We start from the raw sequence: 27,886 nt of genomic DNA, 5'->3' as shown, positions 1-27,886 counted from the left end.
TTCGTCCTTGAGCTTCAGCTTGCCAGACAAACCAAAAGCTTGCAAACGGGAGGAGTCAGGCTTTCCCCAAATCCATTTTGTAAACCTCTGTTCGCTGTTACTGTCGCAATAGTAGTCATGGAAAAGGTCTGCCCTACATATAGCATTGTGCTTGAGGAAAATAAATAAATTAATAAAAAAAAACAAAAAACTGAAAACTGCTATTTAGTGTCGTTTGTGGGTTGTTGTTTTTTTTTTACTTGTTAATCTGGTAATTTTTTGCTTTCATCATTTGATTCATTTTTACTTTTAGTACTAAATGTATTAGTACATACTTTTGTTGACAAAAGGGACCATTTTCCTGAGAAAGCATAAGCCTCATCTGTATAAATAAAATATTAATCAATTCAGACCCCTTTGTGTAAAAGCCACGGTGACTGTGAAAACAGCTGCATGCTACGTTTTGACCACGACGGGTTAAAATTAAGTACATGTGGTGATGTAAGAGTTTTCCAAATGTTGCCACACACTCTGCGCACACACACTTGGAGCAAACAGTTGTGTACCGTTGTTCAGTGTGATTTCTGTGACACGCCACTTGACTTTGTGACACTGCACTTGTACCTTTTGCGACGACGCGGAGGTCTGCCTCACTTGGGGGGGGGGGGGGGTCCTCCATTTCCTCTTGGGATTTGTCTGCAGCTATCAATCTACATACGTGAAAATCCTCCAATATGGCACTGTAAGGAGATTAAACGTAATCCACTTATAGTTTCAGATTATCGCCCTAATGTATAGGCAATATAGTGTGTGTGATCACAACATGACATTTAATGCGACAAGGTCACACATGATGCCTGTTTAACAGGGGATGGAGGTGTGGAAGAAAAGATACAAACATACTGACAGTGTCTATTATATTCTTGAATACCTGTAAAATTACTACTGTTCTTGTATATGTAATACCCATTTTGAAATCTGGGCACATAAAAAGTGAAAAAATACATTTGACCTGTATGTGTTTTTTCACCAGAAGATGGTATTTTACCGGCTGACACAACACATTCAGCAATGTTCTTGGTCCTGACAATATATATATATATATATATATATATATATATATATATATATATAATTTTTTTTTTTTTTATTGAATAGACACGGATGAGGAATATTTTAGCTTCTCAAAATATGTTTCAAAATCATTAATGCTTCCTAGTTTATGTTCCTCCATGTCACTACTGTTCTTGCACGATTTTGTATCCTTATAAATCCCACAAAATCTCAAATCTCAGTTTGATGACTCAGCCAAACAAAGGTAATCACATGTAAATGATTTAAGTGGTCATGAATAGGCCGATTTTAGCGAGAACACGCTGGGAATGTGTTAATCTCACTTTATCACGTCCCCCGCAAACTCGCCGCTAATCTCCTAGAAACGTCTGCTACTCTTGGACCAGACGTCTCTCGGCCGCCATCCATTCAGCGATGAAGGGTTTTATACCTGTTAAAACAAAGAGACAGACAGCACAAGACTTTAACCTGATATTTACTTATTACAAGTCAAGTTTGATCATCTATCAAAGCGAAATAATTGCTTGTACAACTATTAGGTTTTGTACTATTCATTCAATTAAAAAAACACATCTTAAGCATTTTTTTTTCACAAGGTCAATTTGCAGTTTTTTTTTTCAAAGCTCATCTCTGCTGTCATGCATTTCTTTCACTAACATCATGGCTGCCAACAGAGCAGGACTACTTTTAAAAAGCATCAATAATATTATTGTAGGCTATAATAAAACATGGTATGTTTTAACAACTAAGGACATATTTTACAAGATGAATCATGAAGCACTTGTTTTATCTGTAAAGATTGTTAAAAAAAAATAATATATTATTTCTGTGTATGTTGATTAAATAAATAAATAAATAAATAAAATAAAACTGTTTTAATAGTTTTTTTTGGTGGTAGAAATAAAAATAAATCCCTGTTCATTTTTCGTCCTCACCACTGTGTAGATATATATACACTCTTTTATAATTTACTCACCAGCTGTTACTAAAATACTTGTACTTGAGACGATTTTCTCAACAAGGTGATGAGGTGACAAACCTTTTGCGTAGCCAGTTGTCGGACTTTAGCAACATGCTAAACGTTAGCTTTGCTCTAATGTGTGTTTTACTGCTGCTGTTTTTGCCTTAAAACACAGACTGTTTGTATTTTCTTCTTTGCCCGAATGACTTTATACAGTCTGTTTACACTAAATTATAATACATTTGACTAGTTCGCTGTATTGTTTTGAAAAAGGACACACAAACAAGTGGCTAATTTTTTAGCTCGTTTCAATAGACGATAGCAACATGTCTTTTCTTCTTTGCCCCGTAAGTATATTATCTATAGATACACTCTGCTGCTTTCCACTTATTAATCATTACTCAAATCGACACACTATATATTTTTAGACAAATACTCACAAGGTGGCATAACTTCTGGTTGGCTGGTAAAAATGGACGAAACATGTTAGTTAGCTCTGCTCTCAGTGCAGCAGCTGCTGCTGCAGTTTGCTTAAAAACATGCATACTCTGTCATTTTTCTTCCGTAATAAATATGCCGATGTGTTCTGTATGACATATAATATCCCTATGATTGAATTGTACGGTCCAGAAGTCTGAAAATCTGATGACATTTTGGCAGTCAAAGAGAAAGTATATAAAAAGCCAATGAAGGACGGCTCTGCTCTTATGGGCTGGCTGCTACTTTTGCTTAGAAAAACATTTTATTTTGTAATAAATATGCTCCTATATGTGAGATATACTAATCCTTTATTTATGTTTTGTGGCCCACAAAACTGAAAAGCTGGTGACATTTTTTTGCAGTCACAAGAGAAAGTAAGTAAAAAGGTCAAATGAAGCATTGTGTGTTTATTGTCAGCGGAATGTTGGTCAAAGTTAATTGTGTTCATTCTGAAGGGAAACAAAATGGATCCTGTGACTTCTGGGAATCTAATCGCATGGGAGATAGCAGTGAAGACAAAATCAACTTTGACATAATATGCGCAGAATTCTTCTGATGTGGCCGTAACGCCAGACAAGACACCACCGAGTTAAACAAAACAAATCTGGTCAGTGTCACCTATATAAATGTGAAAGACAACCAACATATTATGCAATGTATCAATTTAATGCCTCAATAAAGCAGCCTGGGAAGTGGTCAAATGATACAAGGGGTAGAAACGTAAGATTTAGTGTGTTTAGACTGAAGAGGGTTCTGTCATATAAGAACCAGGTGGTGCATTTAAGAGGCACCGTTATGTACGTCAAGCAGTCTGTTATTTATTGTACAATATAGTATGGTAGAGCATCTTATATAGAAAATACTGAAGCAGAACATATGAAGTTTTTAATTCCAATTGTCCAAGTAGGAAACAAGAGGACTGAGAATATCAATTAATTAAGTTTATCGACAGTCAGAAACCCCACACGGTGTTTAACGAGGGAACGAACAGTGATGGTAATGTAAAAAATGAAAAATAAAACCCTCAGTGTTTAACGAGGGAACGAGCAGTGATCATAATATTAAAACTTCACACATTCATCAACCTCATTTGAGTACAAAGTGATTTGTGGTGGATCAGGAATTTGACATTGATGCCAAACTTGTTTCCCGAGCTCTTTAAAATTTGTTTTTTTTAAACAAGGCCAAGCTTGTGGCTAATAAACAGAGACGACAGCTACTATTTAGGGGGAGCCTAATAAATCAATGGTCTGGTTTCCAGAGGCTTGAAAGACAATTTGGACATTTGATTTTTGGTTCATTATGAATTTATCTTGGCTTGTAGACCCAACGCCAGCTGCATGGTGTCAGCTTTTGAAGCACTAAACAAGCAATGGCCCAACATTTATTTATTTTTGTCATTTCTGTATTCCAGCAAAACAATTCATATATTCTGTGATTCTTGGATGGAGGTTCTAAATTGTGGAAAAGGAGGACCCACTTCTCTGGAAGTCCAGGAGGGATCCTGGGTGTACCCCACCTCTCACCCACTCAGTCGAGTAACTGGAAATATTCGGTAGGGAGTTATTACCATGTCATTTTGGAACATAAAGTGATTAACGGTTCTGTGTGGGAGCTCACTATGCTACACAGGCAAAAGCAAAATTAATACATGTATTGGTAAATCCCAAGTTTCCTCTATCACTCACTTATCAACTTACTTACTTCCTCTTTATTGTATCAATTTGTCTCTTCTCCTACCTGCCAACTGATTTCCGTCTTATTATTCCCCGCTGCCCCCACTCCACTCCACTCTCGGTCACAAACGTGGGTAAATATAGATTAAAGGCATTGTACGTGTGAGTGAGCACATATTATACCTGACCACGCCGTAGACACGCCTGTGGGCCGGGCTTGGTGCCAAGTCGTGATTAGAGTCCTTTTATATCCGCAGAGTGCGCTCATTTACCTGCTGGGAAGCACGTTTACCGCCTCGGGTCTTGACTATTAGTCTCGCCAGGCTCCATGGTTTCCAGTGTCACGAGCTAAAAGGTCACAACAGTTTAGAGGGCAAAATATTGGTCCGATTTACAGCAAATTTCTCTTTCTGGGTTGGTGTGATTGTGAAGAATAAAGTCACAACTTTGAGTATTTTTGTACATTTTATTAAATAAAAAGTAATACTTTTATTTAAAAAAAAAAGCTGTAATTTTAAGAGAATGGAGTTGCAATCTACAGGGGAATTGGCAATTTTATGGTAATAAATACTTTTACAAGGAAAAATCACAAAATGTCACAATCTAAAAAGGTGCAATCTTATAAATAATCTCTTAATGCTTATGAGAAAAAAATTGAAATAAAGTTGTAATATTACAATAAAAACTTCACTTCACTAGGCCACACCCCTTAAAGGCCTATGTCCAAAACCCCAAATACTACAAGTAAGTACAGTATTTTTCCTATATTAAAAAAATGACAAAAATTGTGGTATTTTTTCATTAGGTTTTCAGTTTATATGGGCAAAATTTATTAGGCGGTAAATCTGACTTATATTTTTATGCAATTGAAGCACACTTGGCATCTACTTAGATAACAATTCCTCTTATGTTAACAAACCTGCCAGACTGACACGGAACAAGCACAATTAAACTAAGACAGGGATCTAGCTCGCACCCTGGGCCCCGAGCTTCCGTTAAATCACAGATTAAATGTTTACGGCATTCTTTTGGGAGTTGTACACCGTGAAACCAGGAGGGGCCCCCAGAATTTACTGGGATTATAGGGTGTGCTTTATATATGTAGGTATGCATGTAAAGAGAGGGGAGCTAATCCGGCCAGGAAGCGGCGGTGCAACAGGGCTTAGAGGGAACCGGTTTCAAAACAAACATGGCCAAAGATCTCCAAAGGTCCACTTAAAGCACATTCAGAGGGCTTAGATTGGTGCCATGGGGCCTGCAGATCAGATACTGCTAAAGTGTTACTGAGCAAGTTGCTAATCCCACAGCGATAACTACTACTTAAAAAAAAAACATTAAAAAAAGAGGGCAAGCAACACCACAGTGTGAATACTTTCAGTTTGATCAAGTCTTAAGGTGGTCAGGGCCAGAAAAGCCTTCTCTGCTGGCCTAAACACCAACCGACTTCATCACTAATTTATACTTCCAACCTGAATTATAATATTTCTTAAATGAAATGTAATAAATTTATTCCTAATAGTCTATTCTCTCTCTTTTTTTCCCTTTTTTTTTTTTTGCACATATGCGACATATCTGCGTATCTGATTTTTCATGCAATGTGAAGACTACAATTCAGATTTTTTGGGGGTATGTGGATATGCAATCAGTTGGAAATGGATCCAATGTTTCTTGCTTTGTCTATTGCGGAAATACCTTTCATCAAGCATCCAGATGACTAAAATGCCTTCATGCTTTGAAGTTACAGGGCATCCTGTTGCTTTGGAACGCACTTGTTAGCCTACAAATATGTTTTTGTGTTGGCAATTGAAACAAAAAAGCTTTTGATGTCAACAGCAATTTGTCATTTTATTATTGATGCAATATTTAAGCCATAGAACCTTCTGAACCTCTTGACGTAGGGTTGTTTAAGAGTAATGACACTAAATTGCGTTAATGACTCACACTTTTCCCATGACCCGCTCATCTGATGTCTTTGCGTAAGATGTTTGGCACGGAACACCAGATGTTATTGGCGCGTCACGAGCGACAGCTGCTCTCGCTGCAACGTTGCTCCTGGCTTGATTAATCGATTATTCCCGCCCAGACTTGGCGATCACGAGGCGGCTCATCCGACTGTCTTTCGGGGATAAGAGTGCTGTAATTTCTTCAGTAGACCTCTGAATCTCAGTTTTTCACTGGCTTCTGGTAGTGTCCCATCCCGTTTTAAGCAGGCAGTTGTTCAAACACTGGGTTGAGGGAATTAGAAGGCGTCTCAGGGACCACACCTAATGGTTTTGTATCTTATTTAACAAATAGTGTCTGTACCACTTTCCTCTGGGGTTCCTCAAGGGTCAATCTTAGAGCCCATCCTAAAGTACTGTTTTCTATAACTAATTGAAGCACATTGTGAGTTCTTTTTGTGAAAAAAGTTAAATAAATAAAATGTGCTAATGTAAAATAATACTCAACATACTAGCAGTCTAACATAGTGACATACTTGCCGTCTCGATAGTTATTTTTTTCCGATGTAATTGCACTCACCGTGTCGTATCCTCACCTTACCTTAACACATTGCATAGAAAGTGTAGTCACATGTTTACATTTTTAGGTGTGGGAAAGAAAACGCAACACAAGAACCTTTTCTGTATTTTATATAAAACAATATAATTTCAAAATAAATATGCTTTACTGTTTTACATGGACACATAAAAACAGGTTATTAGTGTTGGGACAACAACAACAAAAAGGAGCTAATAAATCAGGTTTCTAAGACTGATGGCGGAGGTGGTTGTTTTTTTGTATATACTACAGTATTTCGAACATGTGTTGGTGGTGGTAGTAGTAGTATTTGTAGTGTTGCTTGTAGCAGTAGTTCTTTTGTAATTGCATGTTGCAGGACGGACAAATCACACGTGCTACTTAATTACGTACACATCGACGCACGCGTTGCGTACACTTTATAAATCAGGTGTCCTCCTCGCTACTAAGGAACCATTTAGGGAATGTTAGTAAATATCTGATCTTTTTTTGGTTGGCGTATTTTTTTTTTTAGTTATATATGTAAAAAATAAGATAAAAGCACAGAGGATCCATGCCAAATGGGACAGTCGTTGGGAGAGGTGAGAGACAACACTGCATATATAAATAGAGCACATTAAATATGGGCAATAAAATGAATACTGAAAAATACTCTATGACATTATAAATTATCTAGAATGGACTATGGCATGAAGGGATAATATTAGATATATATACACAAGTTCAAAGAGGACGTACGGTGTAATCAAAGAACTACTGCGTTAAATCCCCATTTTCCTGGAAAAAAAGGAACAAATAATTTATAAAGCACTTTTCTTAGTCTTTTTTTTTTTTTTTTTTTTTTTGAAGCGAGGCACTGGTTTTCCCGATGGAATCAAACTACAGTAGAGTTTTCATTCAGTGGTTTTCTTTCACGCCAGCTATAATAGCACGTTGGACGACTTGCAGTATCCCTTTCAAGGCACTCCTCGTGTCGTGTGCTGAAAATGTCCTCGGAGGAAAAAGTAGCCATCTTTTGGAAGATTCACCACCTACTGAGCCAGTAAAAGCAGACATCCGTGTTGTGAATCCATGCCAGAACGCTCTTCCTCCTCATCCTTGTCATTTTAAAGCAGTCTTAAATCTCCCAAGCATTTTGCGCACCAGCACAGTAGACTCGCATCCAGTGAAGTAAAAGCAAAAAGGTGGTTAGAAGGCGCTTCCATCAAATGATGCGTTGTTTTAGTTGTTTGATTGTTGTTGTTTTTTTTGTAGCAGCAAACAGTTGTGTAGTATGCTGGTCTACACACTGACTCTCACACACACACACACACATACTGTAGCTATACAGTGGGAGGCAATGATCCGTCCATCTCTGTCAGTCCAGAGCGGAATGCTCACAGAAAACGGGCTTACGGGTCAAAAATGTCAAAGTGCTGTGCTGTGAAATATCCATTGTATTACGTTCTAATAATAGAACGGAGTATTCCTTCATCTTTTATGTGCACGGTGCTCCTCCTTTCTCATCTTCTGGGCTTGTCACATCTGAAAGAGGAAAATCCAAGTGAGACGCACATTTGATCTATTTATACGAACTTTTAAACGTTTTGCAAACGGATCTGAACAAAAGAAAAAAACTAATGGCAAGAAAAAAATATATAGGTAATATTCTACGTATGGTTGCGTCTATTTATACGTAAGAGGCGGGTTCTTATGTTGCTGAAACAAAAATAAACTCAGAAAAGCAAAATAAAATAAAAATCTGAAAATCGGGCCAAAGAAAATTGTGGGGGGTTTTCCATCTACAAAACACTGAAAATAATAATAATCAAGCATAGAAAACTAGAGTTAATAATTTGACCTCAAAAACGTGACCTGAAGTGAGTCTCACCTGCAGGTCCTCTCGTTCAGCTCGAGTTGGCGATCTTTACAAAACTCGTCGGTGTGTTTGCAGGAGCAGCGGCAGGTTTGCGGATCCTGCAAGAATAAATGCTTCCTCCTCTCCGAGCACGGCTTGCAAACACTGGTAAAAGAAAGACAGACAGACAGACAGGAGAGAGATGAGGATTATCAAGAGTGTTGAATTGCCAAACCAAGAAAACCGTCACCCTCTCTCAGGACATATGGCCCAGTTTGCTCTACCAAGTGTTTGCATAGCATGTAACAGTCTGGCTAGTATTGCACGCAGGCAAAAACGCACGCGGTAAAGTGAGGCCGCCTTCACGGACGGCCCTTGAACCCTTCCTCTTCCATCGGACCACTCTCACATGCCTTACGTTTGTTAGGCATGCCAACAGTAAGAAAAGGTATCAGTCTTGTTTTTACCAAGCAGAGCAATCTGCAGTGGTACCCTGACTTGCGAGTTTCAAGTCATTCGGTGAACAAGCTTGTAATTCAATTTACTTGTATATCAAATCAATATTTCCCACTGAAATGAGTTGGGATGCCATTAATATTAATCTAGTAACCCAATATATATATATATATATATATATTTTTTTTTTTTTTTAAGTATTGGAGCATATACATCCGATCAGGAATGTATGTTAGCACCCTTGTCCTCCCTTTGGCAGTTAGTTTAAATTCTGGAATATACTGTACTTGGAGAATCTCCTGCTTTACCAACACCGTAAGAAGGCTTCTTTTTTTTTTTTTTATCAGAAAGAAAATTTAGTGCTGCATCAAGTGAAGACTTTGGAGTACAAACTCTTTCGCGCTTCAGGCATGGAATAGGCATTTATCAACTGTGTTTTTCACACAAAAAAAATGTGGGTTTGGTTTGGCAGAGTAGTAGAAGTAAGAACTCGTCAGACCGTCACAATTGCTTTCAACACAACAAGGCTGGAGGAGATCTGAATCTTGGACGCTTACATGTCACACACTAATCCCGACTTCTGTTGCTGTTCAAATAGGCAGCATTGTGAAAGTGTCTGACTACTGTGGCGTCAGGCTGAACTAACATCATTCCCCCTTGTGTATCCTCAAATATTACAAGGACAAATTTGCTCGACCAATGAGTGACCTGCTGTAATTGACGTCATACGGTATGTTATCAACTGGCCGCCGTTGAAAACCTGACTAGAAATACCACCTGGTTTTGCCAATGCAAATGTCTCAATAAGAAGTGGAGCCATGTTAAGGTTTTCTGTGTGGATTCACAAGTCATCCAGTTCAAGTCAAAGGCTTCTTCAGTGTTGTATCTTAGCGTTAGCAGTTAAACTGTGTGAGGCGTGTTCACTTAGCAAGAAGAGTCCAGTTGTTTCGATTCAATTTGTTACTGTAGGTGTTGTGTCTGTTTTTTGGGAGGCTATAATCTATCACCATTTTGCTTATACAGCTTGCAACGTAATGCAACCGAACTCAACTGGACCACTTGGTGGAAACGTGACTATTATCTGACAACTATCGTCAAAGAAGACCAAGAATCTGCTTGGTGTGTCATTAGGACATTCCATTTTATTTTCAGAAAGATGGAAGGACTCAGTTTATCCATTGCTTCATACATGGATGCCAAACCAACAATTGCACTTGGGACACAAAATGGAGGCAGAATAGTTGCGGGACAAGCACTTCGTCAGCAACACAAAAACAGTGCTTGCTACACAATCTGGTTTACAAATTACCCCTAGCAGAGGGGAAGGAAAGCAACAGATAGCCATCACTCATATCTGAACATAACATAAAAAAGTACCAGCATTGTGCGTGGGGACGCAAAAAAAGATGAAAAGCACATAGAGGGCAAAGGAGACAGAGGCGAGACACAGCAAAGTCACACAGACTAAACACGGTGATTACGATCCCGCTGATAGCGGAACAGCTAACAGTCTCTGTTGTTTATTCCTGCCCGTCCTTTATCACCCATCTGAAGTTGAGACGTTCCGAGGAAAATGTACCTGTGCTTTTACTTTTCTTTAATGACACATCACAACCGTTGGGCGTGGCGTACGGAAAACTGTTTGAGCGTTTGTTTGATATCCTCGATATTGCTCATCGACTACACAGTTTGCCCTCACTAGTAAGATGATTAAGGGCACTATCACGATGACTAGATCGCTTTGGAAAAAAACGATTGTGTCTAACAATGTCTTTAAGGTCGTAATAACGCGCTCTTTGTCTTCACTAGTTTGACAAATTTGATATAATAGTAGGAAAACATATGTTACTAGTGAGGCAAAAGTGCACCAGTTAAAAAATGTGACCTACTCGTACATTAGTGACATCATAAAATTCTACTAGTTAATAGCTAACATTTCACTCGTATTAGAGATGTTAACTACGAATGCACAGTTGTCCTACTCGTATGCAAAGGTTGTCCTAATAGTATGCACAAATGTCTTACAGTAGTGAATTAATTCAACAAGGGCACCTTAGTTGTTCACTTAATGCGCTGAATCGTCATACTAGTGAGGACAAAGAACACACCAGTACACAGACCTTAAGATGGCTATCAAGGCAACGGCTTTTCTTAGTAGTGTTACGGCTAGTCGCTAACGTCGGCGGGCGAATTATTGGTCTTGACGAGTGAGATGGATTAATTCAGCAATTTAGCAGCGTATGGCGACGTTAGCGAAACACGCACAAGCATGAAATGAGAGAGGGTGGGAGCATGATGGGCACGTTAGCGACATGCTAATGGACGGGGTGCGGATGTAGTACATTAAAAAGGGCAAAGGATCTCCTCCCAAGCCATCTTAATTACGAGAAGCACGACACTCAGGTGCAGGTAGGTGGAGAAGGCGGAGCTGACATACGCATCGGCAATTGTTATGTCTCGGTTTTTCTTTCGCTTTCGTTTTTGGCCTTTAGCCGAGCCTCGCCGGGATTGTCTGGAAGAGAGAGAGCACAACAACGCAGAGAGAGAGAGTCTGAGAGCGTGAAGCGAGGGGGAGAGCGGACTATCTATCTCTGATCTCCAACTCAACAAGTTAGCCAACACAAGACGTATATATATATTTTTTTAATCACGCCAATCTCCTTCATGAACTTCAGCTAGTTTGTGTCTGCTTCCGCAATGTAGCACGCACGCTTCACTTCCCCTGAATTTAATGGGAAAGATAGTAGCCGCTTCGATTGGTCGGAATTCAAGTCGGCTGTGTTCACTCCCACACCGGCGCAAACACAAATTTCTAACTGCCACTATGAAAATACCAAAAAGAAAGAAAACTCGACCCTTGCGCACAGTTAGACTGCCCTTTGCGCTAACCACGGAGGCCGGACATTGAGCAATTTGCTCTGCTGTTGCACTGCAACAAAAAATTGTGACCCTGCATCAGGTTTTGATGCTCCACAAACAGTATTATTGTATCACTTAATCACTTTTATTACACCATAAAAACAATGTGATGGTCAAGGAAAAAGTGGGTTGCCACAAAGACAGGAATGTGCAAGAATGAAGGATTTCACAGGGGTCCCAAGGCGCCAGGGTCAACACCCCTGTCAGGTGTTCAGTTCAACTAGCATAGCAAAGCATGTCAACGCACTTGTGTGGCGACCTCACAAAAAGAATGTGCTGAGAAAGTACAGGAGACATTTCCCATGTAAACCTATGTGAGAATGTGATTTAGTTTTATGGGAATTTGATCATTAGGAGAGAGGACGATGTGACTGGTAAAGATTCAGAAACACATGCACAACAATGCAACCTCCTGTCGACGCTCTAGTCATAAATAATAGAACGTCGTGGACCTAAAATGTTCCGTGAGAAGACAAGCGTGCAAGCAATTCATTGTGTTCTTTTCTAAAAAAAATAAATAAATACATAAAACTCCCCACATGAATGAAAGATAATAAACTTCCTCCGGACCACATCAATCAACACAAGTCTTAACTTTGTTATTGATTCAAAACGCAACTGGGAACAAGCTCATAAAGGATTAGCGGCTTACAAAGGATGCACCTGGGGCTTTACATGTGCACATTTTGCTTACTGGGCATTTTACTTACAAGCATGTAAAGACCCTTTAATTGAAAGTTCTACAAGGCTCACTGGGACTTCTGAGTTCATCCCATGGCCCATAACTATTATTTTTTTAAACATACAATATTTCTTCCTCTATGAATAATCCGCAATCAAAATAAAAGGCAAAAATACTACACATTTGCATATCAGACCACAGCTACTTGAGAGTGAGTACACGTCCTGAGCCTCTGAATACAGCAACAACAAAATCCTAGATTTTTTTATTTTTTTTATTTTACTCAACCATATGTGATTGCTAACATAGCTGTTAAACTATGAACTATGCTAATTGTAATGTAAAATGTCAATGCACAATAAGTCATATATAACTCTAACTACCATCGTTGCTAGCTGGTAACATAATGCAGTTAAGTATCCATTGCATCGACTAATTTAACACACATAGTGGCTAACGGTTAGCCACTTAACAGCCAGCGCTATTCTGAGCAAACACGGCTAACCGTACATCCTCATTCGTTGGCTAACTCAACAAGCAGCTCACTTGTAAAGCGACACGCATTCAAAGTCACAGACACGACAGTGTAAAGCATGATGATGGTGAACCGAAGTGGACACAAATAATACCTGCACATCACGTGCATCTTTTGTATTGGTACTATGCGTAGCCTAAAGTTTAAAAAAATAAATATAAATGTGTAATTAATATATAGTCTCTAGTTGGCGTACTTTCGCATGCTTTTGTTAGACGAAATTATATGGTTTGATTGAACATTTTGGTGTTTAAATGTACAATATTTAGTACACTTGTGTGTTAGTTAGTGTTATAGTAAAGATCAGTCAAAGTACACTTTGCCTCTTATTTAGAGAACTGTGGGAACAAAATTATCTTAAAAGCATGTTTTAATAAGTTGTTTAAAGAGTGCGGTGTGCTAGCCTAAAGCTATATTCAAAAAGGGTTTAATTACATAGTCTTGCTAACATGATTTGAATGATGTGAACTGTCAATGCAATGCTTTTATCAAAACATGTCATTTTCCTCTCGATACCATCATTACAAGCTGATAAGACTGTAATCAGCTAAATATCCGTTATTACATTTACTCATATGTCCACATTCTTGGAAACCTGCCGTAACTGTCAGAGTCAACTATAAAAAAGACTGCAATAGATTTATCATTCTGGTGCTAAATCTGTCATTTGTGTTTGCATGAACATTTTTCTTCCTTGCCGGAAAAATTTGTCATGATTTGACAGCGCTGATGGGGTTGTTTTGAATAATTACGAAATCCGACGCTTTACTGCTTCTCCCGACCTCTCACATTGATGACTTCAGTCACACTGCTCGCCAACGTAAAACGAAAAGAGCCAGAGTTGAATGACCCCAAGAGCGTCGTTGCTGGCGACCGCAAACCACTGTGGGACAACTCGTAAACAATCAAGTGGAGGTTAAAGAGGAGCCCCCCCCCACAGACACTTAACTATGCGACAAACGGCCCTGTATAAAGCCCAAACATAAGCAAGCGCCCCTCGATATGAACAAGCGTTCACTTAGGGGATTGTCTTAACGGTTCTTTGGCAGCTTCTGGTGCCGGCGGAGCGACTTGAGCAAACGCCATAAACCCAAGGTGCTCTTCAAAAGACCCCGCTATCCATATCAGCGAGCGGCGATCGGAGGACCGGGAGTTAAGTGGATGTAAAGGAGGGGGAAGAATGTAAATAGGAGATAAAGTGAGAAGAGGAAAGGCGTAAAGGTCAGGCGTGGCGAGGGCAACAAACTCGTTAAGAGTCACTTATTTACCGGCGTGCTTTAAAGGCGGCCTTAGCCACCTGCACGGCTCAGAAATGTAGACTTTTGTTAATAATAAAAACGGGTGGGGGGAATCCACTGAGAAGCAATTAATCGTGTCTCGAAGCTGCTGAGGCAAAAAGGAATGCATTCCTCAGTTACAACCTGCAGAGGCGCTGTTGAGTTAGTCTATTGCAGCCGTAGAGAACTTATGGGAAGGCCATGCGGATGTCTGAAATATTTCTGCCCAAATACCCCCTGCCATTGAAACAGGACTTCAAAACCTTTAGAAAATGTGCCCGATCAATTTAAAAACTAAATTAATGATTACACTACTCACTAAAGGTTATATAGATATATCAGTTTGAATTTCAGGATGAACCTAAAATGCACTACAACTCTTAGAGCTTAACTTAATTTGACCATGTCTTAACTTTTCAATTGACCTGTTGTGAATTTTGCCTTTCAGAGGAAAGCAAGTTGGACTGAATGAATTACAACTTGGCCATTTGCATTTAAAAGATTAAAGAGGATCAAATTAAATTCACTGTAATGTAAAATACTTTTTGCGAGTAGTGCATTTCAGTGGAAGTCAGATAAAACTCAGAAATGTCAGCAAATCATTATCGTGATTATCGAAAAACTTATGTGCTCAATGGCCAGATCATAGATGAGGTAAATCCAGTCTTGATTTGAGGTTTTGTGTCACAAAAGCAAAAAAATATATGTATTAGTGGTAAAAACTGTTCTGTTTAATATCTTTAAAAACATTTTTTATTTTTAAACATTTTCTCTGGTTTTTGGTCAGAAAATTTAGTTTTTGGTGAAACCAACCCATGTTCTACTGCTGATTACTAAACAACACAATAAGCTAAAAACAAGTCTCCTCTTTCTTTTGATAGGTTTGTTGGGTCTTGCGAGAGCTGTCAATATGCCCTAAAATGGTTGAAAGTGAATGAGTTCAATAACCATCATAATAAAATCCCTATAAAACGCTACTAGTTGACATAATCGCCCTGCAAATGTTGTCCTGTTCCCCTCTCCATTACCTGTTTGGGTTTTACTTTATTTTAGATTTATCATACGATGGGTAACATCTCTTTATAACAAGCTAGTAAGAATGTTAAAACACTATTTAAACCACAGCCTTTCTGTAAAATTTTGATGACCCTGGAAGTCAACCAGCATTCACAGAATTACAGCTCGTGTTCCACTTTGGAGGCTTCACCATAGTTGGCTGGAGGAAAACTAGTCAAAATGGCCATCCTAAGAGACAGGCCCAACTTTTGTTTGCCGGAACGAGATCAAATCTCTGCTGGCTATTGTTCAACTCGAGCATTAAGGCTCAAAAGATGCTCTGTACTCACTTTTCGCGCAGCTCTTTCACTTCTTTCTTTAACCTGAAAGAAGGCACAAACAAAATGTGTTATTAGATACATCAGGGTAGACGGTGGATCCACCACCACCACCATCATCATCATCATCATCCTCCAAAAATGTGGCCCAACTAGCTTTCACTTTTAAATGAACCCGACTTCTTGTGACAGAGCACTGGGGTGGTTGAGTGTTGTTTCAAGGATGCGTACACACACAATAGCAAGTCTAAACACCTCCTGCTGATAATGCTCTATGGTGAAATCTCTTGTTGGGCAAAAGTATGAGGAAAGGCGCGCACTATTTCATTTTGCGGGGTCACGCACTGCGCAGACGTTTTGAAACATTTTGTGGCCAAAATCATCAGCAGGCTTTCATGAGCGTCTCAATCCATAAAGAGAATCGATACACTGAAAGCATCATCTGTGAGTGGCATTAGTGTTCCCCATGATGTGTTGCTGTTCATTTTTGGCTACGTCACATATTTTTAAAGTCAATTTTATTTTTTTGCAGTTTATGGAAAGCTACAGTTGCAAATGCATTTTTCAGCTGTTTATTGAGCACACTCGCATAGAAGCTGCTGTTAGCCACAGCTCTCGCCTAGAAACTCATACGTAGACTTGCCGATGTCACACAAATGCATGCGCGTTAAATTTTCCACCCACATTAGATAGTGTAGGCAAGAAAGCTCGGAAATGAGTCATGCGTTTATGATTGGGGTATAATTTTTGTGAATTCCTTCTTTGTGTCCTTTAATTTGCTGAAAATTTGGGCAAATTGGCAGACTTCCAATGTAATTTCATCATGCAAACGTTGGTCTCTACTAGACCAGGGGTGGGCAAAATCGGTCCTCGATGGCCGGAGTTTTGGAGGTTTCCCTTTTCCAAGACAAACTGATTACAATCAACAGGATCGTTATCAGGCTTATGCAGAGCTTGCTGATAAGCTGATCATATTTCAGCTGTGTTGGAGAAGGGAATCATCCAAAACCTGAAGGGCTCCGGCCCTCAAGGACGGCGTTTTCCCACCACTGCACAAGACCACTTCAAATTTTCATCTTAGAAAGATAATGTATGCTTAATAAAAGGAACACAGGTTAAATGATGTACCTTCTGCCATCTAGTGGAAGAGCAGTTAATTGTTTTGACTGTCAATATACGTCGCTGGCAATGATAGGCAGGAGATACATAATTTATAGTAATACGTTTCAAATAATTTGCGTGAAATTGCATCGTTTGACCTGCTGATCTCTTACGGCACACTGGTTGGGACTAACTGACTTAGAGGACAACCCTTCCTGGAGGAGGTAAAAATGCATCTCACAGCTGCTTTAAAACTCTGGAAAAAGACTTAATCGTTGGAAAGGAGACATTACTTCCGAATGGCTCGTTTTATCGCCTTAGAAGATAATGGGAGTAAAACCACATTTAATACTAAATGCGAAGAACCAGAAGGGGGGAAACACGGAGAGTTTGGGTAGTAGCTGCATTAATATGTCTCCGTGCGATGGAATGAGGATAAGCCGGCGCACATGTATGGGGAACGTCTACTGGGATACGCTTCAACCTGCAGCGGGCTGTTTTATCGCGAGCCAAGCGAAGGAAGCAGACGATAAGCAGATATGAATCTAGTAGACCTGTCAAATGTGTCACAAGCCGGCGAAGGACAATTTGACGTTTCTTTTTTTTAACCCATTCACATGTTTTAGACAGCCGTGTGTGTTTGTGTGTGTGTGTGTGTGTGTGTGTGTAGGGTTTCTTACCTACACTCGCATGCGCTGTGTTCTGTAAAACTCATGAAGATATCATTTTGCTGCCTTTGGGTTTTTATTCTTTTGATCTGTGATGAAAAATACACGAGGGTTAGTAACCAGAGAAAGTTACAAAAGTTAATCAAACAATCACAAGCCTCTTTGTTTAATCCAAAAACAGATCCAGGAACACTCAGGAGATACTTTATGGACTATTGACAACAAATTGTTGAGACGATAATTGCCTTGTTGAAAAGCCACAACCAAAAATGGCTCTGGGTGCCAGGAATAAAATAATGATTCAACACAATGATCTACAAAAGCCACATAGTAATCCATCCCACTCTCCGAAAACAAAACGACCCCCCAAAGGATCATCGATCAGCGAGTTGTCGGACCTCCATGGTCACGTTATAGCTGGTCGTGGGCATGCACTGCAGCGTCTCGTCGTTGCAGCAGCCGGCGCAGCGCGTCAGCACCACGCACGACGGGATGAAGATGTGCTCCACCTCCTCGGGGTACTCCTGCAGGATCTCCACCAGCAGCTCCCGAGGCTTACACAAGCTCTTGTTGTACACCTCCATCAAGGGAATCACTGTGGAGGCATGCAGACGCAGAGAAACATATGACAAAAGGCTCATTTAAAAAATAAAATAAAATACATTTCTTTATTGGAAAAAACAACAACCCTGTAGTGTAAAGTGAATTTTAAAATTTGTTACAAAAATGCGTTTTTGAAATTATTGCTGAAAACGTGCAAAGATTGAGAACTATGTAGTACTAAAGATATAGCATTAAAGTTTTCCCGATAATTATTATTTTTTAGGTGGCTGTGACGTCTGGCATAAAGTTGTCGCCCCTCCCCCATTTTATAAAATCTTGAACCCGTTCTCATCACCTGGCACAACTGCAATGTGTATTTAACTAGCTATCTACACCCCGAAAATGAATGTCCCTTTAGATAGTCTGCTGGCATAGCTGCTTTAGAGCGCCTCGTTATACGCCATGAGTGTGTGCACGTCACACAGAAAAAGAGGGAAGAGTGAGGATTTTGTTTTAGTTTTGAAAGTCCGACTTGACAGCCAGTGTGTGGACAGGGGCCTCGCACTGGCGCTGTAGCTTTAGAGCGCCTCGTTATACGCCATGAGCATGTGCACGTCACACAGAGAAAGAGTTTTTTTTTTTTTTTAAAGTTTGTTTTGACAGCCAGTGTGTGTGTGTGTGTGTGTGTGTGTGTGTGTGGATAGAGGGTTAGAACGCCTCATTTTTACGGCACGGAAATTCTTTGGGTACACCCGTTTCAAAATCACAGTATCACATCTGCCTCACAATAAAAGGGTGAATTTTAGATTCAGTGAAGACTAACTTCGAAAAACGTTATCCAATTCACTCAATTAGCCCCCCCAAAAACAAGTTTTACTTCAAATAGTATCTTTGTTCATTTGCTGTTATCTTTGACAGTGACATGTCCTCGTGTTGTTGTTCATACAATAAAAACTTCTGTGACATTTTGATTTGGTGGCGTGAGATTTTGCTAATATTATGCTAAAATATGAGGAAACATTGAGCCGTATGTTACTTCAAACATCAACAATAGCAAACAGTATAAGGCATTTATCAGGGCAGTCAAACTTGTTTTTATCAAAGGCCACATCGTAGTTATAACTGGTTATGACTGCCATATAAATGAAGAATCATTATTACATAAGTGCTCCTGCATTTTTCATTATCACTTATTAGCACAACACTTATCATGGCCAGGGATGCTGCGGGCCACATAATAATGACACAGGAGCTGGGCTGCCTGATTGAAGCTTTATGCTTAGATATGGACAAAACTATTGGGACACATAGCTTTTACACCTTCAGAAAGTGATAATGGAGGGAAAATGCAGAGTTCCCGTATCCGTATGGCTATAACAGCTTCCAATCTTGTGGAAAGGCTTGACAGGATCTTGGTGTGTGTGTGTGGTGGGGAGGGGGGGATTTTGAGAATTTCATGTTAGACTTAAAAGATAGCCTACTGGCTCTGCTTGTCGTAAGTGCAGAAAACTCATCCAATGAGAGAAAAAAATTGCCGCTTGAGCATTTATTGAATTGCCTTCATATCCAACAAAGTTAAGCTGAATAAGATCTTTAAGAGGTCTCATCAAACCTATTTTTAACTAACAAATTGACTAAGAGGTTCAAGTCACCGCTTTTGTCGACATGTAAATCTATCAACGACAGGCAAAGCGCTTAGCTCGTCCCTTGAGACGCTTACTGGACTGGCCGCTTCCAAGCGATCAATCTGAGAACAAGCGAGCGGAAAACAAGCCTCGGGCCGCCAATACAAACACGACGGCGGTGCCTGAAGAATAACTACAAGTTTCCTTTTTTCCCCAACTGCGACTTTTCCCAAATCCGATGGGCAATGCTGGGATTGTGCACACACAAAAAGGGTGACATTCCATTCCTTTCTATAAAAGTGAGTCTGGTGACCGTAACATTTCCCTCAGCCTAACCTCAGACATGAAAGAAAAAAAAAAATCTAAATGTCTTCATTTAAAGACCTTGGAGTGGAACGGAAAAGTGGCCACTAGGGGGCGAGCATGTGCCTGTACTGTGTCAAGGTGAACCTTCACATAAGTAGGCCTCACACGCACTCTCTCTCTCTCACACACACGCACGCATGCCAACTCACACACACACACTCACTCACACATATGTACATGACCACTCACTCGCTCACTCACTTACTCACTGACACTTATTTGCTCTCTCACAAAACCTTCGCTCTCACACCCTCCCACACTACTCATTCACTCAACTACTCAAAGTTAATCCCTAACATTCACACTCACAAACTCACTCACTCACATTTATTTGCTCTCTCACACCTTCTCTCACTACTCATTCACTCAAAGTTAATCCCTCACATTCACACTCACAAACCCACTCACTCGCACACTCACTCGCTCGCACCCCCCCCCCCACTCGCACACTCACTCTCTCACTTATTGGCTCTCTCACACACCATCACTCTCACGCCCTCTCACACTATTCATTCACTCAATCACTTAAAGTTAATCCCTCACATTCACACTCACTCACTCACTCAACAGTTAAAACCTTACACACACTTCACATTCACTCACTCATACTCTTATTTGGTCACTCTCACATACACTCACATCAACTCACACACTAAACCACTCGTAGTTAATCCCTCGCACACACTCGCTTGCTCGCTCGACCCCCCCCACCCCCACACACACACACACACGCACACTTGTACTCTCACATACCTGCACACTCACACAAACTCATTCACTCAACCACTGTCTGAATGAACCACAGACACACACATTGATGTCAACCTGTCCTAGGTCACCTACCATCATGTGGGCCTCTCTGCGTTTCCCTCGGTAATTGGGCACTCTGCAAAAAAAAAAAAAAGGGACGAAAGTGAGTTGTGCAAGGCCTTATTAAAATATATAGGTACATTTGACAGTTGAACCCCTTAGAGAACAAACAAAAATCTTATGTCTCTCTCACTATACACACACCATGGTATAGCCTGAGTGAGAGTTAAATCTATCGCATCCAATGATAAATAACCTATACACAGACGTTAAAAATAGACATGATGTATATAGTATGGGGTTTCCCATGAAGCTCAGCCTTTAAAAAATATATATGTAGGCTATCCTATTATATGGACAAGAAATAGTATGTGACATTACATTAAGTTGACATTACATTTCTTAAGACAACATTGAGCTCAATAAAATTGCTTTCAACATTATGCGCAATCGGCAACCTGAATAAAACAATCCCACATGGACCCTTTTGGGTACCTGACCCACAGTTTGGGAACCACACACACACACATTTATGCACTGTATATATAGCTTTCTAGAATAATGATTTACACAGTATAGGGGCAATGTGACCTGAGCTTGGTACTGAACGTGGCAAAACGTTTCACAACCCAGTGTGCACGACAAGTGCGTTGATTTCGTAACTTTTATGGACTCCTGGCTGTAATCATTCCCATTAAAAGCCGGTAAGAATGTCAACCAGCCACTTCCCCACCACCACCTTCTCGACACCCCCTTTCACTGCTTCGCTGCATATGTGTGTGTGAGTGTGTGTGTTTGTGTGCAGTGGTACCACACAAAAGGATTACTGGCAAGTTTCCATAGTTTGCAATACCTCGCTCATGTTGAAGGGACGTAGGGCCCGCCCCTTCCGGGTGGCGTGAGAGAACGAGAGAGTGGGGGTCCGGTTGGGAGAGACCCCCCAATTCCCCCAATAACCACCCACCAACCCACTTACTCAAAACACTGGGATGGCTGTCAGGCTGCAATGCCCCTTTGTTTTTGTTTTTGGGGGGGGGGGGTGGGGGGGGATTAAAGGGGCCTTAATTATTATATGTGATCATTTTTGGGGGATTCCTATCTTGTAGTGTTTTTCCATCTTTATCTTTGCTTTAATGACTATAGTATATGCCTTTCAAACTTATGACCTATGAGCAGCCATTACAGTAGCCGGAAAGTTCATTGAGTTCTTAAAAAAAAGAAAAAAAAGAAAAGACAATTGAGTCTTAAAAGTACCTAAGTAAAAAAAAAAAAAAATAATAATAAATAAACATAAAATATATATAATTTTAACTTTATATATATAAGTGAATCTGTTCAAAGTTCCAACCACAGGTAACTTAAAATTTGCATTTGAATTTAAAATAAAAATAATACTAAAAATTATATAAATATAATTTTTAAAAAATCATGTTTAAAAAAAAAAAAGCTTGACAATGTCATTTATGTATTTTAATAAAAATAAATAAATTACATAACATTATATATTTAACAAAATAAAATTGAAAACAAATGCAGTATATTTGAATCCTTTAAAAATCATAAATGATATAAGAAAAATAATTAACTTTTTTTTTTAATCCTTGAATATTAAAAACAAGTATTTATATTTTACCACGCCATTTTGACCCTTGTTATATTATATTTTTGTTTAGTTGAATACATATTAAATAATAAATAATAGGTATAACATTTATAAAACTATTAAAAATATATCAAAAGCCCTTGTATAATTCAGTACCAATGTTACATATGTTGGCAGTTTGGTAAAGGGGCCAACAATGACCCGGCAAGGTCGAGTGACGCGTTTTCTTCCTCCTTTTTTTTTTTTTTTTTGGACCCACAGTGGACTCACCTTGACAGCCGACAGCGTCAGAAATAATAGTGTCAAACTGTCAATAAAGTTCATGGTGTTGTCAAATCCAAATCCGGGCGAGGTGTTAGAATCCGCGGCGGTGCTGGTGGGGGCCGGTGAACTCCACGTTCATGAAGTTAGCATTGACAAGCAAAGCTTTTAAAAAAGGGGTCCTGGGGGTGCGTGGGTGCCGCGTCCATGTCGCTGGCGGCATGGGGGGCTGGGGAGGGGGGTGGGGGGATGAATAAATACAAAAATCCTCTTTGCGCCCAAGACTCTTCACTTGTTGAGTGATCCTCTGGGGGAGGGGGGCTGGGGGGGCACGGGGGGTGGGGGGTTACTATCCACACATTATACACACAAACACAGACACGATCCAGGACGTCTCACATGGTCCCGCGGCGGCGCACTTTCCCGCAGTGGCCGAGTGGCAACATTACGCACAGAGTTTTAATCCCATGCTTGTTGAGCCATGCAGTGGCAGTCAAATCCGCCGTTCGCACCGCGTTCCTGTACTTCCTTCGAGTCGAACCCAAGCCGTTTAGCGGGGAGGAAGACCGCGTATACGCTCCGTTCTGACGTCTCCTGTGCGCGCACGAAAGCGGAGTCAGATGTTCAATCCAAGAGCCGGGACGCGTCTCGCTCTTCAGCTCCAGCTGCACTCCACAGTGTGTGCGTGCGTGTGCGTGTGTGTGTGAGTGAAGCGGGCGGCCGTGATTGGTGCAATCAAAGTAGGGGGCGTGTTTATCTCTTGCGTTTGGAACCCTCTTTGCTCGTTGACTGTTGTGATGGTGCCATCAACTTGCATGAATGAGGGATGCGCTTTTATTTATTTATTTATTTAGCATAGAGGCTCAATAAATGTTCAACATAAATGTCACAATTTGAAACCTGGTGGCGTTCCTCAAGGCTGACTACTCAGTCTGCAGATTTTTGTGTTTATTAAAAAAAATACTTTGCTGCTGTGTTAGCGTGGGTTAGTGATTGACTACATGCATTCTGATTTATGTGCAGAATTGGGTTGACTTGCTATAGGACTAGAACCGCATTTCACACAGAGTACAACCCCCCTCCAAAATTTTTTTTGTTAACTTTAAATTCAGAATAGCAAATTTTTTATCAGTATGAATAACACTGAAACTTAAATATTTAGCATTACAGTCTGCTTGCAATGAGGCCAAATGGGGCAGTGACACAGAACGCAAAAAATGGCAATTTTGTAATAATGCACATTGCCGCCACCTACAGGACCGGAGACAGTCAGGAAAGCTCGACCTTGGCTCGGCACTGTGGCCCACTGAGTGCCATTCTAATTATAGGTCTTCATTATAACATTGCTAAAACAATAAAGCTAATAATGTCCTTTTGAACAGCGCTGACTGTAACTTTCTCCATTGCATGTGTGTGTGTGCGTGTGTGTGTGTGTGGAGGGGGGGCACGTAGTCCAGGCACAAGCGTGCGTGAGCGGTGCAACGTCGGCACCCACATGAGTCTCGCCGTGACTTCCCCCTTTTTTTTTTCCTTGAATGGGCTTGTCAAGGATGGTCCCGCTCAGAAAGAGCCACCTGTCTTCTTCCTCTTCATTTTTTTTGGGGGGGGGGGGGCAACAGCTGGTGTATCTTGGCTAGGATGTGGGAGGAAAGGAAAGAGGAGTTTCCAAAGTAATGACAGATGAAGAGCTTCATTTAAATGTTAATCAAAATTAAGAATGGCCGACGTGCGGATCGACACACTTGCGATTTGACCACTGATGATACACTTTTTTTCTTTTTTCTTTCTTTTTTTAAATTCTATTTCCTAATAGAGGTGTATCATGTTAATTTTTGGCATGGTCATATTGTAGGTAGACTGTCAAAATAATACAAATGTATAATCACATCATGCCATGTACACAATTGCACCTGTAGTCAATTATATATATTTTTAAACTGCAATTTCAATTTGAAATCAGAAGTCATGGAAAATAGTGACGTTCAATATAACTACAGTATTGTTCAGTTTATGTTAAAATGGGATTTGGTGAATTTTTTTTGTGATATTTGTAAAGAACATATGCAAATTGTGTACAGTTTTTCTGACAAAATAAGAGAAAAAATGTCGTAGCTTCCGTGAAGGGCCTGACCTGGCCCCCCTCGCCTTAGGTTCAACATCATGCTCCAACGTATCATCATTATTATACCTTTAGGAAGCCATTTCACATCCTTCCGAGGGTTATATGGCACTTTGTGTTTCCATTCTATTCTGAAACAATATTCAACTAATGACATGACAAAACCAAAACATTGAAATCAAATATCTCATACACATCATAGATGCTGGTTATTAAATGTTCTGTATGTGTTTCGGTTGTCAAAATTGTCTGTAACAAGTTTTGCTGACATCATCGGGCCAGCACTCTGGCCCATGGAAGCAGTGCAGCCAAGACAAATGCTTTGAAATGAAGAGAACAGCCTGCTGGGGATAAATCAGTACAAATTTATGGTGAGGCCTGAGGGCTTTCAAGGTGTCTCCATATAAAGGTGCAGCCCTCTGCTGGTCTAATAGGTCACTGCAGTTCTTATGAGGCCAACGTAGCAGTGACTCTAATAAGTGTGTGATGACAACACACTACTGCCGTCTGTGTCTGACATGACAACACCTCGGCCAAGGAGGGAGCTGAGGCATAACGGGGAAATGCCGACAGGAAGGATGGAGAGAGTCATTTCGGACGGCGTAGCGTTTATTGAAAGAATAGCATGTGGTTTTGTTAGCGGTGACACCGAGGCTCCACTTAAACATGCCCCATTTAAAGAAACGTCTCCTATTCCAGCAGTGACGACAAACACAAGTCCATGCACGTCAATGAGATGCTTTTCGATTTGTGTTTACATGTTGGTTATTTTAGGTGGTAATTATGGTTACAGACACCAGTTATTTGGTAGTTTTTAGATAAAAGTGCCTCATGGAACTTTGTAAATGATGCAACCCTTGTTAAAGACAGTTTTAGTTGTCCTCGGTGTGTCATCTACGCTACCAAAGAATTGATTACATCTGTTGTCTGATGTCCACAGCAATGTAATCCAGAACAGACACTATTTTAAATTTGTCCTAGCATCAATCAAAGGATCTTGTCAAATGGGTGGTTGCGAAGGATAGTACTGGTTTGTCTTCCAAAATAATAATTGTCTTTATTTGGAGAAGACTGCAAATAGGGAACATCTTTGCTTGGTGTAGCAACACAGTCGTCCTGCAACCCTTTGCTAAATCGGATGTCCTCGTCTTCCTGCGTGTGTCTTCATGGCCTCAGCTGTGACATGTTAGTCTGCCTTTTAGAAATTCAAGGCTATCAACGTAATCGTCCTTCAACCCCTCTATAGATCTGATGTCCTCGTCTTTCTGGGTGTGTCTTTATGTCCTCAGTTGCAACATAAGCATTCCCTTAGGAATTCAGGTTCGATGGTTCCAAGGAAGTTGGCCATATGTCGATTGGAAAGTTCAGATAAGGACAATATTAGAATCGGTCAACGTTGCGTAAAGAATCTTGGGTAGTGGCGAAGGATAGTAGTAGTTGAATTCCATCTCAAAGGATGGCAACTCTTATTGAACAGGGATACACAAAAAAATTGATTGGTTAAAAAAAAAAAACTACCAATCTAGTAGGTTAGCTCATATTGGCTTAACTAATAGATTGGTCAGACATTCACCATTCCGGGTGGTTACAGGCATACCAATTTGTTTGGTTAGCCGAACAACCAATGAAATTGGTTCCAATAGAAAGTCTTGATAGAGCACTTGGAAATATATTTATTGTTTACATTTATTGTATTCTAAATGTATTTATTAATTATTATGAGTGATTACTATATAAATATAGTGTTTAAAAATGGAAATGTGTGTCAAGAGAGATCACGAGGCGTGACCAGCTCAGTGCCCTGGTGGTAGAGTGTCTACCCTGAGACTGGGAGGTTGTGGGTTCAATCCCTGGCCGGATTATTCCAAAGACTATAAAAATGGGACCCATTTGCCTAAACTCATCGGTGGTCAAATAATTTTTGGGATAAATTGAGCGATGACAGTAATTCTGCTATCCCCGGTTTTTCGGTGAAGTGTCTGAGGGCGGCTTTTTCTGTGGGCAGCGTACACAATAGACAGATCGGCAAATGGTAAGAAAAATAAAAAAAAGTTGCATAAGAAGCATTAAATGCTTGTCTTTCAGCATCGAGGTCGGAGAAACAATCATTCAGTCTTTTCCAGATGAATACAACCGCAAATTTATCGTCATTCCATTGATTTGGTCCGCTTGAAAAGACTGATGATTTTGCACGTGTGGGAGCATGTTCATTGTTGTGGTTCTACTGTAAATTGCATCAGAGGCGCCACCAGACACACAAAATGGCTGACTGCCGAACCACCTTGAGCCAAATTCCACATTCCTGCCTTGTTCCCGCCACGTCTACGCCTATTCCCCGTCCTCTACCCCACCCCCCCAATCTTTGCCGAAAGCTACACCACAGCGATTCTGCCGACTAGACAGAGAATTTTCACCAGTTGCCCTGTCCCGGCGCTGGAAAGAAAACAAAAAACTGTTTGCAACTTTAATAATGAATGTGCCTCGGGACCGATCTGGAGTAAAAGTTGTCTGGTTGCTGGATGAGCTGCAGACGTTAAACGGTCTGTTGAGTCTGTTTACTGTCTCCCAAAGTCAGCGCCCAAGTAAAAGCCTTGTTTGTAGTCTTTGGAACACAAAGCAACCTCGTTCCATTTTTGCGATCTTTGGCCAAAACGCCACTCTGGCTCTCCCTCACTCAAAGCGGGGGAGAGAGAGAGAAATTGGCGGCAATTGCGGCTCCACAGATGACTTTGCTCACATCTGATAGCGTTTGAATAAATCATCAACCTATCAGCCTAGCAACTGTTGACCCGGCCCAGCTGAGGCCCAACAGAGGCAGTGGCCTTAGGGCCTCCTCCCCTCGTCCCGCTCTTATATTGAGAAGAGGAGATAAGTCGGGGCTTTTAGATAAAGTTCAAGTGCGTTAACCAGCAAATGGGGTAAAAAATGGCTTCCCATCATTTCCCGAGTGGCTCGTCCTATCCCCTCGACCCTCGTCACTACTCATTACCCGTCACGTCCAGTTAGCGAGCCGTGTACTTCCACTTGAGCAAAGAAAGGAAAGCGCAAAATATGAAATAATTT

At 40.4% G+C, this 27,886-nt stretch overlaps 1 protein-coding gene and 2 long non-coding RNA genes across 4 annotated transcripts in view; 1 reads left to right on the top strand and 2 right to left on the bottom strand.

The window, feature by feature from the left end:
* Positions 1-627: 627 nt before the first annotated feature.
* On the bottom strand, positions 628-2,527 carry LOC147158746 (uncharacterized). The gene is made up of 3 exons (XR_015090949.1): positions 2,455-2,527; positions 1,377-1,483; positions 628-719 (listed from the first exon to the last, which is right to left on the bottom strand). It is a non-coding gene; the product is annotated as an uncharacterized LOC147158746 (long non-coding RNA).
* A 308-nt stretch (positions 2,528-2,835) lies between these two features.
* Positions 2,836-27,886, top strand: part of LOC147158744 (uncharacterized) — a 57,080-nt gene continuing 32,029 nt past the window's right edge. The window contains exons 1-3 of the long non-coding RNA XR_015090950.1: positions 2,836-2,868; positions 2,950-3,101; positions 3,909-4,049. This is a non-coding gene — a long non-coding RNA (uncharacterized LOC147158744). The remainder of the gene's footprint in view (positions 2,869-2,949; positions 3,102-3,908; positions 4,050-27,886) is intronic.
* Positions 6,784-23,370, bottom strand: vegfab (vascular endothelial growth factor Ab). Of its 2 annotated transcripts, XM_086061295.1 has the most exons (8): positions 22,714-22,832; positions 20,874-20,916; positions 17,895-18,091; positions 17,509-17,585; positions 15,740-15,772; positions 11,418-11,492; positions 8,558-8,689; positions 6,784-8,211 (listed from the first exon to the last, which is right to left on the bottom strand). In XM_086061295.1, exons 1-8 carry the CDS (start codon positions 22,765-22,767, stop codon positions 8,190-8,192), a joined length of 633 nt encoding a protein of 210 aa, XP_085917421.1. In that variant the 5' UTR covers positions 22,768-22,832; the 3' UTR covers positions 6,784-8,189. The 2 variants fall into 2 exon arrangements, with proteins under 2 accessions (XP_085917421.1, XP_085917420.1); XM_086061294.1 differs by lacking the exon at positions 11,418-11,492 and having other exon boundaries at positions 22,714-23,370.

The sequence above is a fragment of the Leptonotus elevatus genome, chromosome 18, assembly GCF_054856555.1.
Source record: "Leptonotus elevatus isolate MCC_2025b chromosome 18, RoL_Lele_1.0, whole genome shotgun sequence".
NCBI classification, from domain to species: Eukaryota; Metazoa; Chordata; class Actinopteri; order Syngnathiformes; family Syngnathidae; genus Leptonotus; species Leptonotus elevatus.
The sequence above is the reverse complement of the archived record's forward strand: the minus strand, read 5'-3'. Positions and strand labels throughout refer to the sequence as shown.